The sequence below is a fragment of the Pelodiscus sinensis genome, chromosome 6 (assembly GCF_052426305.1).
Source record: "Pelodiscus sinensis isolate ZL-2025 chromosome 6, ASM5242630v1, whole genome shotgun sequence".
In the NCBI taxonomy this organism is placed as follows: Eukaryota; Metazoa; Chordata; order Testudines; family Trionychidae; genus Pelodiscus; species Pelodiscus sinensis.
Genome location: NC_143057.1, coordinates 6,067,462 through 6,083,420, shown reverse-complemented (window position 1 = coordinate 6,083,420; position 15,959 = coordinate 6,067,462). Strand labels below are relative to the sequence as shown.

The 15,959-nt window shown below is 43.7% G+C and overlaps 1 protein-coding gene across 2 annotated transcripts in view; it reads right to left on the bottom strand.

Annotated features, from left to right (window-relative positions):
• The window catches only part of SLC44A1 (solute carrier family 44 member 1), a 78,144-nt gene extending 66,631 nt beyond the window's left edge, over positions 1-11,513 (bottom strand). The window contains exon 1 of one of the 2 annotated variants that reach the window (XM_089779156.1): positions 11,183-11,513. In XM_089779156.1, coding sequence (XP_089635282.1) covers positions 11,183-11,209 — 27 coding nt within the window. In that variant the 5' untranslated portion in view covers positions 11,210-11,513. The remainder of the gene's footprint in view (positions 1-11,182) is intronic. The other variant, XM_075931356.2, reaches the window with a different exon arrangement.
• Positions 11,514-15,959: the final 4,446 nt, after the last annotated feature.

The following is a 15,959-nucleotide window of genomic DNA, read 5'->3' as shown; positions in this document are numbered from 1 at the left end:
GAGTAAACGGTGTTTCCCAGTGACCAACAGTGCAACGAGCAGCAACCTGGATTAGGCGTGCTTCATCTCCAAGCAGCACTTATGGGCACACGTCTGAGAGAACAGAATACTTTTTCACCCACACAGGAGATCTGCTAAGCAGGGAACAAAATAAGGCATGCAAACCTTCAGAATGGAGGATTATGCCAGAAGAACAATTTGCTACATGCTTTTTCACTAAATACTAGCTAATTTTAATTCAAAACTTAATTAAGACCATACAAAAGCTGTTACTACCATGCAAAAATAGAGGCCAATTTTAAAAATGTATATCCATTATCTTTCTGAGAGCCTCTCCTTGACAATTCCATTAGAGAGAAATTCTTCATTAACTTTTTGGGTGAGAAGGTTGCATGGGAATGGGGGACAAGACTACAATTACTCCAGGACCATACATTATCCTGCAGACCACACGAGTCAGTCCCTAACCTCCCCCTCCTCCCCCCCAACACACACACACTTGTGGAAAAGGGCTATAGGGGAAAGGAGCATCTCAGGATAATTACGTAAGTGTATGAGCATTCACAGGGCAAGGATTTAAAGATTTTAGTGCTCAATGCAAAGGCCTGAATCGTGAAAGTCAATCACAGTTCATAAACCAAATCAACACTTACCTAGAACTTATATAGCCTTTTGCATTTTTAAAGCACTGTATAAACATGCATTAATTAACCTTCCTAAGGCCTTCCTACATTACAAACATATGAAATATTAGCCCAAGTTAGTAGGTAACAAAGACAACACTGGCTTGCCCTTGCCCAGACAGTGGCTATCAAAAGCTGAGATCAGAGCTAAGAGGTTACTGGCTTCTAGACCCCCTTCTGGGTCCAGGCTATACTAGAAAAGGTTTGCCAGATAGCCATAATGGCAGACAAGCAACCTAGCACAGACACAATTTGTACCTGCACAATCTGTTCAGCTGGTACAACTTACACCCATTTCCTGAACAAAAACAAACAAAAAAATGCTGTTATAACAAGAGCTTTTGCTGGTATAAAGATATTACAAAAGAGAATCCCTTACTAACGTTTTATCAGCAAGAGTTTCTAGTGCCTCCAATGTACTAAGACATTCCATCACATTGCAGTATTAGCTGTACTACAACCCTCACCTAAAACAGAATACCACATTAGATGTCATCAACTATGAAGGTGCAGAGGGGACACTGAGGTTCAGGCAGAAGCCTGGGTTCTGGGACCTTCCCCCCTTACAAGGTCCCAGAGTCCTGATTCCTGCCTAAGCTCAAACATCTGCACTGCAATTTTATAACCCCACAAGCCTGGGACAGCTTACACAGGACTGCACATGGATGTTTTATTGCAGCGTGTTCGACATATCCTATATAGGGGACTATACGTCTCCCTTCTTCTACAAGACCTCTAGAGCATATGTGCTGCTATTCTGCTTTCCTCACACAACTTAATATTTCTGCTAGAAAGGGAAGCAGCAGCCTTTTGACTGTACAGAGCTACAAAATTATTCTCAGTAATGAAGGAGAATAAGCATCACATATTCTGTTCTTTGAGGACTAAACCGAACACTAATACAGTGATCCCATACCTGCTGCTTAATGAAGTGTTCCCCTACTTCTTACACTGTATTTGCACATTTTCAACAGCATTTAAGTTAATTTAGAGTGCATGATCCGACACTTGAATTATTAATATATTATTGATGAGGCAATATGAAACTGTCAATCTTGAAAATGTTTACAAAGCATTTATTGATCAATGTCATATGATTACAATTACAATGTCATCTTTGCAGCCAGTTGATTTTAAGACTCATTTATTTCTTGGTTTTCACAAGATTAGAAAAGTACTTTCACGGTAGTGGTGACAACATTCATAGCCATTACATATCTAATAGAAATAAATCAGTGGTAGGTATAGCTGACATACCTGTTGATATTTGACACCTGAAAACATAGACCTATTATGAAAGAAAAAGCCATATCTTTTACCATCACTAAAAGTGTTTTAATTAAAACGTGCTTCAAAACACCCATTTGAAAGAGAAGGCACACAGCTCGGAAGGACTACCCATCATAAATAAGGATATGCCACGTAAGTTTTAATCACAACTGATTTACAATCTGCATACCAGTGTTGAGATGCATTTCCTCTTTTTTCAGTATTTCTCAAATTACAAATCCCTAATACTGACCTATTCACACCAAGGAAAGATCACCCTATTTTCAGTGTAGTTTTTGCTGTAGCTGGAACAATATAAATTATTTCATTCACATTTTTGTACAATTATCAGTAAATACAATCTTGAATTCCACTGAACTCAAATCGGAAATCCTAAATAATAGATTACGTTGAAGTCTTATTAGAACAATATTAGATAGCTTTAACAGTTATCTGAATGTTAGCGCCAATTAATTTATTTTTAGCTTCATCAAAATGTGAAATTAGGGTGAGGGAAAAGATCAAGAAAGAATCATCAAATTAGAGATCTCAGGACAATTCCACTGAGAAAGCTACCCCTCCTCTTATGCACTCCCCTAGAGTCTGATGAGTAGCTGTCTCAAAGGGAAGAAATTTTTCATTCTCTTACAGTTTCTAAGGTTAGAACTTGAGGACACAAAACATCACAGCTACTGCAAGACCCCCTGACCTACACAGCACTGCTGTAAGAAATAATGATCTTGCCATCTACCGTAGATACTTACAGCAATTTGCTAAGTAATCACTTAACAAGTGTTCTTCACTCAAACTGGTTTGTCAACGGGAAATTGCATTTAATAAAACCTGATGATTTATGAGTGGACTTTGAAGTTCAACACAGAGAGAAGAACAATAGGGAAAAAAACAGGCTATTTCACATTTCTAGCAGGGGAAAAAAGACATGGTAACACTTCTAAGGAATGTCATGGAACCTTGACAGCAGCAATGTAAGGGGAAAACACACAGTTTGCATTTTCTATCATTTTCAATACAATTTTGGCATAATTTCATTTCTTAGATTTTTTTTTTTAAATGTTATCATTGGCTTGATCTTGGTGATAACAGAACCATACAGAGAGCAAGACAAAATTATATATCCAACATTAAAAAACATCCTACATTTCCCCCCACCTAGTAAACAATTCATAAACCAAATTCTTTAGAAGGTTCACAAATACATCTTGAAAGATAAAACAATCGAGTCTTAAAAACCTACACAAAGGCAACTTCTGAGTCTTTCCTTCTATACTGCCCTTGCAATTATTTCAGAACAGCTCTTTCCCTCAGAGGCAAAAATGAGCTTCTCCACCCTGGTGATCCTGTCAAGAAGCTATAATCTTGTACATGCATGTGGCTAGACAAATGTTGTATTGGAAATGAATGTACTAACACAAATTCAACACCATGAACCAGGAGGTTCGATACAGTGAGATCATGAGCAATGGAAGGGAACTACTTCTATGATTTCATAATGTTAAAAATGGACTGGATGATTTAGTAAAACTTTTTCATGCCTCCACCAATATAGAATTATTTCCTACAGTATATATTGAACCAGCAAATATAAACTTTTTAAAGCACTGACTGTGTACTGGTATTTGGAATAAAACTTGTGATCAATAGGCAAATGACATCTGGCAGTACGCTGTAAAAATTAACTTCCAGGAGCAGAGATTGGAAAGAACTTGAGCTTATTCCACCAGCTTTTCCTAGTGGAAAAATTCCAAGAAGAGAAGATGTGTGATGCAGAGTTGTACTTCAGTTAGTTTGCAAAAGATGATTGGGTCATTCAAAAGTAATCACTGAAATGCATTTAATTGCAAGTGTATAATTAGCCAAAAAGGCCAAAACACAAGCGTAGTTACAATAAGTGAGCAAATACTCCCACAGAAGAAAGGAATAAAAGTAGGAAAACATCCAACATGTTCACCACACCATGACCCACTAAATTAAGCTGGCCCTCTTTTCAAAAAAGGCAATACAAAGCAGACAATTCCAGGGTATAGCATATGCACTGAAACACCATCACTAAGCTTAAAATCTGAAGGTTGACAACAATGCTTTTATACACTACACAATCTAGGCTGGAGACAGCATATTAGGAATATAAGCAAGCAGTCGACTACAGGTCGTCCCCACGCTAAATCGCCCGGGTATCATCTGTTCCTAACTAAAGTCGTTGACACTTGTAGGAACTGATGCGTCATAAGTCCTTCCATTCCCTGCTCTTAAGTCGTGCAAAAAAACCTCAATTTGTGCAAATGGAAGTCAGCCATGAGAAAAAAATTCCCTGCTTTAAGTTGTTTTGCTATAAGTCCATGTTTTTTGGAACATATCTTGGACTTATAGCGAGGATGGCCTGCATCCAATAAGTAAAATCTTATCAGATAGTTGAGTAGTGACTCGACTAGTTGTTCCCCCCATTGCTGCTTCTATTCGCTCTAGCATCAGCCCCTGTTCGTGGTGTACAGGACTGTCCGCTGCGAACAGGGGCTGCTAGACTCAGCATGATCTGGGACCAAGCAGTCCCAGCTCACGCTGGTCCCACATGCTGCACCTCTGCATTTTAAATGTAGTAAGAGCCCAGCGGCTCTTACTACATTTAAAATGAAGAACCACAGCGCAGGTGGCTCCTGGAGCCAGCACGAGCCAAGACTGAGCAGTCAAGCCGGCTCCTGGAGCTACCCCCACTGCAGCTCTGCAGAGCAGTTCTATCGACTATACAATTAGCTAGGTAACTGCAATTTAACATCCTTATAGCATATTACAAGATTTTTATTCCAACAGTCATGGTTATGGTTGCAAGATGATCTTTTCTCATTTGCATAATTTCCAGCAAAATTCTCCTTTGAGGATAAAGCTTTCCCTGTCTGGTCCCAGCCCAAAGACTGTGTTTTGAAGTTTGAAGAAAATCTCCTCGCACAACTCAAAGGCCAAAGTGGTTAAGAACATACTTTTGACAGTGTCAACATTTCTGATACATATACAGATAATTCAAAGATGGTTTAAATGACTCAATTTCAAACTTCCCAATTATTACCATTTCTCATTGAGGTCTAGCCCAATGTGAAGAAGGGAGGATTACACTTTCCTTTGTATTCTGAAGTAAAGAGTTACTTGCATAAATTCTATAACTGTATGCAGTAGGGCTTAAGGGAAAAAAAGTTCTCTGGCACTTACTAACTAGTGACTGATAACAGGAGGAAAGGAAGCAGTATGATTTAAATCTGAATTCTCAAGAAAACACACAAATGGTTCAAATCCATCATTCAACAATGCATTTCAGCTATGACTATACTTCATTTTTCACTTATTCAGTATTGTATTGCACTATATATAAAACCACTGTGCTTTCATAGTGAATCCTGTTCAAGGAAGAGACTTGTTACTCGTTGGCACAGGTAAAGTCCAAGTATGCTCAACAAAACAAAAAACAAGGAAATGAAGATCAACAATTCAGCCACAATGTTAGTTTGCAGGACTTTTTTACCATCATTTGAACTAAATGTATGTTTTAACAAACAACTTGCCCATGTGTACATACTAGCTCTACAGTAAGAACTTTAGCTTTTTTCATTTCCTGGCCCATGTGCATTTAAATATAAAATCTTAATTACTGCATTATGTGAAGTAGTTCTCTATATTTAATAAATTAAGATAAACCAAATGTATGCTTAACTATAATTTGGCGAATTAACTGATAAACGAAAGATCAATGGAATACACTAATATGCCTGCTGTAGTATTCCTAACATTTCAGATAAGTATACTGCAAAATATCTCAAAGTTGTGTAAGATAACTAACAGACTTACTTGACGTTGCCTAGGTCCTTCAGGGCAGGATGGTGGGGATTTGCGGGGGTGGCACAGTGCAAGAGGCCCAAGGGGCCTATTCTCTCCCCAACACCAAGCCCGCTGGGGCCTGTTCTCTCCCCTTTCCCCCACCCTGGGCCTGTTACCTGCTCCCCTCTCTCCCGAGTGTTGCAACCAAGGGCTGGGAGGGGGAGAAAGGATATGGGACAGGGGCACTATTTACTCGATGTGCTTGCAGGAAACATGGTGGAACCCTATCCCTCCTTGCCATTCCGTTGGTGGTAAAGCTGCCCTGAGCAGCCACTCGCATATCACATCCCTCCAAACAGCAACCCCTCCCTTTCATGTTATGGAAAATTGTCCCTTTTCCCAGGGCTCCCTATTGTCCTAGCACAACCAAACTCTGATCTTGCTTTAAGTTAGGAAAAGAGGAAGCTGCATGCAAAATTTGGTGCCTCTAGCTCTTACTGTTTAGTAGGAGCTCTTGAACAAACACACTCACAGACAGACACATAGGCAGATGTGCGTACTCTCTCTCATATATATGACTATGCAGCATCCCATCTGGTAAGTAACAGATCATCCATATACTGAGAGACAGATGAAGAAATTTTCAAGTTTTATCAATAATACCGTGAAAATAGTTGCTTTGAGATTAGCTCTAGGCATTTTATTTTAAAACATCTTGCATGTAACAGTTGAAGGAGTGGGAAATTGCTGTATGGGCTGTCATCACCAGCCTTTGTAGCAATGTGTTCTTTTAATCTGTAAAGTCAAGGCCACAACCAGAAATACGTAGAATAAGATGTGCATTGTTTATCCCACTCGTGGTATTCTATTGCCTAAAAGATTCAATGCCTTTCTCGCACAAACCTTAGTTTAAATTAATACCATGGAAAAGTGTAAGGAAAAGAGTACATTTCCAGCCTTCCCAATTATAGTGCATATATTAAGACTCTGATATCCTGCTTTCTTTCTGATAATGTTGTGGGGGAATACACTGATCAGCCAGTTTAGCAGTACTGTATTATGTCAATAAATCAGTCTAAAAGAAAAAGTATGGAAAGAAAGAAAGAATGTGGTTTCTCCAGTACCAAAGAGTCCAAAAGGGAAGCTGTTGTTTCAGCAGCAAATTCTATTTTTCTCCCTTATTTAGGCAAAAGAACTTCATAACAAAAACACCACAAAACCCAGGTTTTCTTGAAACTTGCATTTCTTGGATAAACCCCAAGACCACTTTAAAAGAGTGAAAGCTACACTAAACTCTGCTACACTTCCAAGTAGTCTCAACATAGAACTATTATTTCACAACTGTAATGAAGTGGTTTTTTTCTATGGCCAAAGTTCTCACTCACCACCCTTTCCCCTCTACAGTACCCACCCCAAAAAAAAAAAAAATCTCAAGTCTGACCAGTGGCTTTGTTAAAAATTTGACATAGCACTCATAATATGCTTGGTATTTCCCAACCAGAAAAGGTGTCCTGTCCTGAAGAGCGAACATGCTACAGACAAATAAATAAAAGGTAAAAACTAGTATAGTGGTCAAAATGGTGACGGGCTAGAGGCATAACAATATAAGAGGCTTTCTGTAAATAAAAAGGCCATGACAATTATTCATCTTTTCACCTCATACTTGTCAGTATAAATTAGTGTCCCCATAAGGATCAAAAGTGCAGCTGATCTTTAGAAGAAACCTCACGCATAGAGGTAAACACAGGAGACAGCATGGATGTATTTGGATGAGAAGCTGATAAATGGTCAAGTGGAGCTAGCATTGATGGGGAAACAAAGATGTGCTGATGGGAAGTGAGACAAGGGCAGAGAAGTTATGCAAAGACTTCACTGACCATTTCAAATTTTAGGTGGATGGAAAGCCAGCAGAGATAATATGGTCTGAACAACAAGCAAGGAAGGCTATGTTAGTGTCAACTGTGGTATGAATTGCAGAGGGGTGATATGAATATAAAGAAAGTCATAGAGGAGAACACTATAGTAATGAAGACAGGCGATCATAAAGGCCTAAATGAGATATTTAGCTAAAGGGATAGAAAACAAAAAGACAGATCAGAGAAATATTGTGATGAAAGAGCAATAAGACTTGCCTATGGCTTAAGTGCGTGACCTAAGGCAGGAAGAGTAAAAAGTAGTTCTCAAGTTCAGGTCTTGAGTGATTGGTAAGATGGTGGACTTTTCTACAGTGACGGACTGGGACACTTCAGAAGGCGTAAAAGAAAAGAGAAGTCTGGTTCTAGTCATGTTAAACTGATGGTGAGAAATCCAAGGACAGATGTCAGAGATGCATGCTGCAGTGCAGGAGATAAAATGAGCTGTAAAGAAATAAAGAGGAATTCGTGCAGAAAAACCTCCACAGAGTGGCACAGAAAAGAAGGAAAAGAACATCAGAAAAATAGGGGAAGCCTAAGGAGAGTCATCACAGAACAGTTTTGCAGAATTCCATTGAGAATAACACACCAAGGTGCTCAGATGATTGACTTCTGCCACTTTTCATAGTACCAAAGAGGGTAGGGATGGGGTAGAAACCTTGAGGCTTGGCTAGGAAGAAATCTTTAAACCTGCTAGCAGTTTCAATGGAGAAAGTGGAAACCAGATTGGAAAATCCAAAATGAAGGTGTAGAAGAGAACTCAAGGCAACAATTATAAATTGCACACTCAATGAGTTTGAAGGTGGAGAGACAAGCAGGGTTGACAGTTAGGGGAAGATGAAACAGATCAGAGCATAACTGTTTTGGGACAGAAAAGAAACAGGACAGCAAAGGGCTAGGAAAGTTAAGAGGGCTGGGCTACTGGGACAGATGGACAAGCTAGAGATGGAGAGAGCAGTCAGGACACAAGTAGAAAGGGGTGCTAAGTAAAATGAAGGAGAGGAGTGAAATCATGATGGATTTTACCAATTTAGACTCTGAAGTCAGCAAATTCCTGTATGGAAAAGAATATGACACAGAGGGGAATATTTAAGGACAGTCAAAGACTGCATATAAGCAAAAGAGATTGGGAAATATAACACAGTTTGACCAAAAGGATGGCAGTGCTTAAAAAAAAATACTGCAATGAATTACAGTCTGCATGGACAAGAAACACTCTCCAGAGTTTTGTCTGCACAGAGACAGGAGATATGGAAACAAATGGCAGAAGAGAGATGTAAATGTTGGAGGAAAACACATGGACATCTTGAAAGGGACTAAGGTCACATCAGACCCAGATGGAGCCTGCGGAGGAGGGGGCAAGAAGTGTGTTAAAAGAGATGGAAAAGCAATCAGAAAGGGGAATTTGGACATTGAGAGATCAAAGATGAAAATAGCTGGTGAAGTCAGTGTCAAGTGATGAGCTTTTCAACTGAATGGACCATATGATTTTCAGCTATGGATCAAATCAGTGAAGGCAAGGAGTTGTGTCCTTCATTAATCCAATGAGACATCAACACAGAAATTGACATCACCAAGAATGAGGGTGGGAGGTTGGGATGAGAAGGAAAAAGAGTTACATGTCAAGTATGAAAGAAAGCCCTCGGGGAAGAGTCAAGGAGAAGTGGATTACAGGAAAATGGAGTAGGAAGGGGAGAATGGAGTCCAAAGGAGCGTTGTTCACACAAGGAGATGGAGCTAAAAATATAGGAGAGATGTTACAAAAGCAGCAGGAAAGTGAAAACGGGCACCCACAACCCTAAGTAATGATGCAGGGAGATAGCGACTGGCACATAATACAAGCTGGAGGATAGGATTGGCTTCTGCTAAATTTTCAGTATCTTACCCAACAACTAACAGATGAAGTAGAACAGCAGCTGCTAAAATATTCAGAGACTTTCTTTTGAGTTCTCTGAGGAGATCCACCATGACCCTGGTTAAGGAATTTGAGAGTGATTGGTTCTGGAGATGTTATTAATATAAAGAGATACACAAAACTCCTTTATCACATACCGTACAAGCCATAAGGAAAGCCGGTTGAAAAATTCAATAGAATTGGTCTCCTGAACCCTGACTGACAAGTACAAGACCAACTGGACAATTTAAACCATGCAGTGAAAACAGATTAACTGTACCAACCATGAAACAATCAGTTTTTCTCTACTTCTGCTTTATGAAAGGTCTCCAAGGTTACACGTAGATACCCTTTTTGATTCTGAACAGAAGAAAAAGGGCAATAATGATGCCAAGTACATAGACTGATACAGAAAAATGCTAGAGAGAGACTATGAAATAGTTATGAAAGAAGTTTGGAAAAGGGGAAGCCTAGTGCAACTGTATCTTACAGTTCCAGTAAGAAAGCTGTCTGAATACGGCAGGACATGAACACTCAGTTCACACCACTGATGAGTCATTAGGGACAGAAAAAATGGATATTCAGACACACACACCATCCTCTGTTGTGGCTGTCAACTCCAGACAGATGAATTTACCAGAAGACATTTATGACTACAGTACTTGGGAACCACCCATACTCATGTTGCCATCAAACAAGGGCAGGAGCTGTAAATACCTATAGTCAGTGACCAAACCTGTAACAGGTCAGATTTTTTGCCTTGTGATAGGCAGAATCATAGGAAAGCTAGAGTTATTAGCACTTCAGTGTCTCAATTGCCCCCATAAAATCCAGATCTAAAAATCTATGCATTTTATGAAGTTTTAAAGAGGGGAATGATGCAGGGCGGAGGAAAAGTCAGGCTACAGTTTGGTGCCAGAGTGTTTACGTACGACCTAGCAATATTTCTATCCCAGAAACATGTTATTACACTGAGTATTGTGCTAAAATGGGAGAAGGAGCTGCAAACTGGGGCATTGGGTGGAGCTATTCATTGTGGCTCCCATGGAGGAGACCGCCAGCACCGGCTCTGGGGAGGAAGAGGCAGGAAGGGCGACCAAAGAGCCCACTTAGGCAGGGCAGAGAAACGAGCTGGAGTGATTCCTGAGGCAATGGGGAGAGGACCCTGCAACAGGACGGGACCCCCCCCCTTCCCCTGGGGCATCCCATAGCCAGGCGGGGCCAGTCCAGAGCCGGGGGGGGGGGGTCGCTCTGCGAATAGGAGACCCTGCCCCAGGAAGCGGGGGGGGGGAAGTTATTTTGAACTCTCCTCCCAAGCCCATGAAGTTGCCCCCCCCCCCGAGTCCCCCGCCTTGCTCCCACGCAGGGGGCGAGGCGTGAAGGGCCGCGGGGAGAGGGGCGCCCTGTGAGGCGCTGAGGAAAGGGCGCTGCATGCGGGGGGGGGGGGCGGCTGGGTCCCAGCGGGCGGGGGGGGCATGCGCAAGAGGGGCGCTGGCCCCCCCGAAAAGAGGGGGCGCCCGGCCATGGGGGAGGGGGCGCGTGCGGGGGAGGCGCCGTGTCCCCGGGGGGCCCTGCCCTTGGGGGGGGGGGCTCCTGCTCACGTGCGCGGCCGAGCTGCAGCATCCCATGGCGCTGGGGGTCGCTGTCCCGGGGGGGCCGGGAGCCGCCGCTAGGCACCGGGCATCCAACCGCCGCGATCACCCGCCGCAGGGCAGCGGGAGCGGGGGGGGGGCGCTCCGGCCTCGCCCGGCTCCTCCGCGCGGGCGGGCGGGTCACAGGCGCTGGGCTGCGGCGCGAGTCCCTCGGCAGCGCCGCCCCGCGCTCCTCATCCTCCCCGGCGGCGGCGGCGGCGGCGCGACGCGGCGGCTGAGGAGAAAGGGGCGGGGCCTGCTCCGCCGCCGGCCGGCCGCGCCGAGAGGCCGCAAAGTGCGGCGGGCGCCCAAGCGCCGACTCCGCGCGCCCGCCCGGGCCGGGATTGGCGGCGCGCCGCGGCCGCTTCCGCCCGCCGGCCGGGAGATAGAGCGTATGCAGCGCGGTCCGCCGCGGGAAAGGGCTCGGCCCACTTCCGGCCGCTCTCGGGCTTCGCTCCCCTTCTCCCGCGCGGGGCCCGCGTCCTTCCCGGGGACAGCGGCGCGCGCCGCCGTGTGCGTCTCTCCCCTGTGCCCAGATACCCAGCTGCTTGCCCCCCCACCCGCCTGGCTCGGTCTCTCTGCCCCCATATCTGCTTCTGTCTGTCCCCTGCCTGTGCACAGCTTGTGTGTCTGTCTACACAACTCCCCCCCCACACAAACACACACACAGAGCTCCCATGGTCTGTATTGCACAGGTTGTGTGTCTGTCTACACAACTCCCCCCCCTCTATGGAGGGGTCTGTATTGCACAGCTTGTGTGTCTGTCTACACAACTCCCCCCCCCCCCACAAACACACACACAGAGCTCCCATGGTCTGTATTGCACAGGTTGTGTGTCTGTCTACACAACTCCCCCCCCCTCTATGGAGGGGTCTGTATTGCACAGCTTGTGTGTCTGTCTACACAACTCCCCACCCCCCACAAACACACACACAGAGCTCCCATGGTATTGCACAGGTTGTGTGTCTGTCTACACAACTCCCCCCCCCCCCATGGAGGGGTCTGTATTGCACAGCTTGTGTGTCTGTCTACACAACTCCCCCCCCCCCACACAAACACACACACAGAGCTCCCATGGTCTGTATTGCACAGGTTGTGTGTCTGTCTACACAACTCCCCCCCCCCCCCACAAACACACACACAGAGCTCCCATGGTCTGTATTGCACAGGTTGTGTGTCTGTCTACACATTCCCCTCCCACACACACACACAGAGCTCCCATGGTCTGTATTGCACAGGTTGTGTGTCTGTCTACACAAATCCTCCCCCCCCCCCCCCCACACAGAGTTCCCATGGTCTGTATTGCACAGGTTGTGTATCTGTCTACACCACTTCCCCCTCCCACAACCCCCATGGTCTGTATTGCCAGCTCTATGGTCTGTGTTGCTCTGTATTGCCAGCCCCACCTATTCAAAGAAACCTGAGTCAGGCCCACACCTAGCCCTAGAGGCATTTTGAAATGATTTTTTAAAATCTTTTTAAAAATTAACCTCTAAAATGCCTGGGAGTGCTTTGTATTTTCCAGCTTTTCCCACACAATGAGGCCTAGAAATGTTAATTTTTTAAATGCAAGCTGAGATTCTTGGGTAGATCACTCGACTTCAGTTGCAGGGGGAGACCTAGGAAAATCAGCCATCCTACATATTTTGTTTTTTAGAAAAATGCAGACTCGCCAGTTGTGCACGGCAAAGGTGTATAGGGCCTGATCTCCAAAAGTGCTGGATTCACTCCTGTTAACGTCAGTAAGTGCGCACATTCTCTCCACTGTGGGGCCATGGTGTATTTCTTGAGACAACATGTACTAGATGTAGGTTGGGAAGGATTTGATTTTTCATTGCTAAATGTTAAATATCAGCGTCATTGTACAGGCACAAACCTGGTAAAAATAGTTCCAGCGATAAGAAAAATGTTCCTTAAGAACCAAAGTTTGCTTTAAGAATATTTACTTCATACATTTTCAACTGGACTGCTGACAATTTGTGCTGTAACAGATATAAAACTTTATCTTTGAGTCTCAGCACCTACTTCATAAAATAATAATCCTGACCTCTGCTTATCTGATCCATCTAGTTCATAATTTACCACAACTATGGAAGTTTAGATACAGATTTTAAAAGTGCTTAAAACAAGCACTATCCAGCAACATTTTATTAAAAACAAAAAAGTCATGCCAAGGCTAACTATGAGTGCTACTGATCTCATTGTTACAATCTAGTCTTTGTTCTGTAACTGAAAGAAAATGTTACTGAGCAGTTTCCTTGTTAAGCTTATGATTATTCTTGCACTGCTTTTGGCAATAATAATAGGCACAGCTTTTCCATGGAAAAGGAGGATAGATTTTAAATCATTCTGAAGGCATCAGATTTTGATTAAACTATGGAGTCAGCCAAACCAGCTCCTGTCTGCCATGCGCTGATTTCAGAGAGTTGAAGGAAAAGGAGGGAGTTTTCCCAAAAGGTTCTTCGGGTGAGATTTTCCCCGTATCACCCACTGAAGGCATCTACTCTAAGGGTACGTCTAGACTACCGTGTTTTGTCGACAGAAGTTTTGTCAGATACTGTCGACAAAACTTCCGTCGACAATTTGCGTCCAGACACATGGAGTTCTGTCGACAAAGCAAGCCGCTTTGTCGACAGAACTCCGTAGTCTGGACACAGTGTTACAGGCAATAACACCTTCTGTGGACAGAGTTCTGTCGACAGAAAGTGTTATGCCTCGTAAAATGAGGTATACCAGCGTCGACAAAACCGCGGAGTTCTGTCGACGTTATGTCGACAGAACTCCGCGGTAGTGTAGATGCTGGTATTGTTTTGTCGACAAAAGTCCACTTTTGTCGACAAAACTAGGTAGTCTAGACACACCCTAAGCCATATTTTCACTAGAACAAAACGGTGTACATCTATGCATGCATGCATGCCCACCCTGGCTTCTGCAAGTTCATCCACACGAAGAGATCCCTATAGCTGCACGGAGCCCCCTGAGAGTCAGTCAATGAGGCCTAAATAAATGTACCATCAACTGTTACTTTGTCCTCCTAGTGCTACCGAGTCTCTACGGCTGGTGCAATGTGCTGAAGTGGCTTTTCAAATGACAGTGACTCAAGGGGCACGGTTTGAGCTGCAGTGCCAATTCAGGCTACAGCACAGACAGAGCAGCCTCAGTTTGCTAGTGGAAAAAGGTCAGAGCAAACAGCACAACACAAGATGGATGTAAGACCAAAAATTAGGTTGGATGCTGGGAAAAATATGGATTTCTAGTAATTGTTTAACACTATCAATGAACATAATTGAGACAAAAGAAAGCTTCTGGGTAAGTAGAATATAATAAAAAAGAGCAGTAGGGGGAAGGGTTTACAGCTTTTAAAATGTTAAGATCTCCTGCCCAACATTCCTAATACTTGAAAGTCTATGGATATGGGGGCGCAGTTAAGAAAACACTTTTCTCCCACCCAGAACATCATTGCAGATATTGCTGGCCCTTTTGGCATAGTTTATTTGGTCCACAAGCTGTGTAGACCAGCAATGACCCTGCAGTGTCAAAGCAGCCAGCCCCAAAAGCCATTTGTAGCATCCCAGGAAGATGGGACATCAGCATCTTCAAAGTAAGGATATTAAATATCGGGTAATTGAGTAATTGAATAGTTGATCATTTTTGCATCAACTATTTGACTAGTAATCGTAGGGCTATTGCTACACTTAAAAGGTAAAAGCTCCGAAGCCCGGGGTCAGCTGGGGACTCCCTCACTGATCCTGGACTTCGTGTGGCACTGCTGCTTTGAAATCCTGCTGGGAGCCTGGCGTTGGGCTCCTTGTGGCATTTCAAAGTGGCTGCGTCGCTGGGGCCTTGCTTATCAAGGCAGGTTTACAGAGCTTTTGAAAAAACAGTCGTGTGGTCTCTATGGTGAAATGGGAGAGGGTTTTCTGGCAGAGCCGTGAGGAGCCAGTAATGAGACCAGCATTTGATGGAGCTTGGGATGGCAATTCCTTGTTTATCAGCAGCCCTTCCCCTATGTTATGATCTGGGATTCCTTACACATTCTGATACTATGAAGCTGTTGCTGTGAAAACTGCTGAATCACGAAAACCTCTCTGCCTACATATATTCACTAACGGCTTGTCACCAATGACCATGTAGCTCCCACACCCACTGCAATGGTGGGTCATTAGAACAAAACACCCACCTATTCAGTGGATTTGATGACGCTGGAAGAAGATTCTCCATTACTTCCTCCTCTCCTCTGAAGGAGGGAGTAGAGTGGAAATTCGCCAAGAAGGACCAAGGGACAGACATTACAATACAAGAGATTATAAAAAGAGTCACAGAGGGAACGTGCTGAGAGCCCCTCAGGAAATTTGGACAGGAGAGGGGAAAGGGAGAGCGGACCAAGGGCAGAGGAGATGAGGTGGGAAGGAAGGCTCTGTGTTTTAGAACCCAAGCTGTGCATTGAAATATAAGGACCCTGGATGGCCCCAGAGGACCCTGACTAATGTTATCACCTCTAATATCATTAGCTCACAGACATTTACCTCCCCCCCCATCCCCCTTCTGTTCTGAAATGTGATTTGTCCTTTTCATATGTGTTCATTTTTTTGATTGTATCCTTTGGTATATATGGTTGTGCCAATTTTCTTCCACTATTTGATCTGAGGAAGTGGGTCTGGCTCACGAAAGCTCATCACCTAATAAACCATCTTGTTAGTCTTTAAAGTGCTACATAGTCCTGTTTTTTGTTTCAGCTACACCAGAC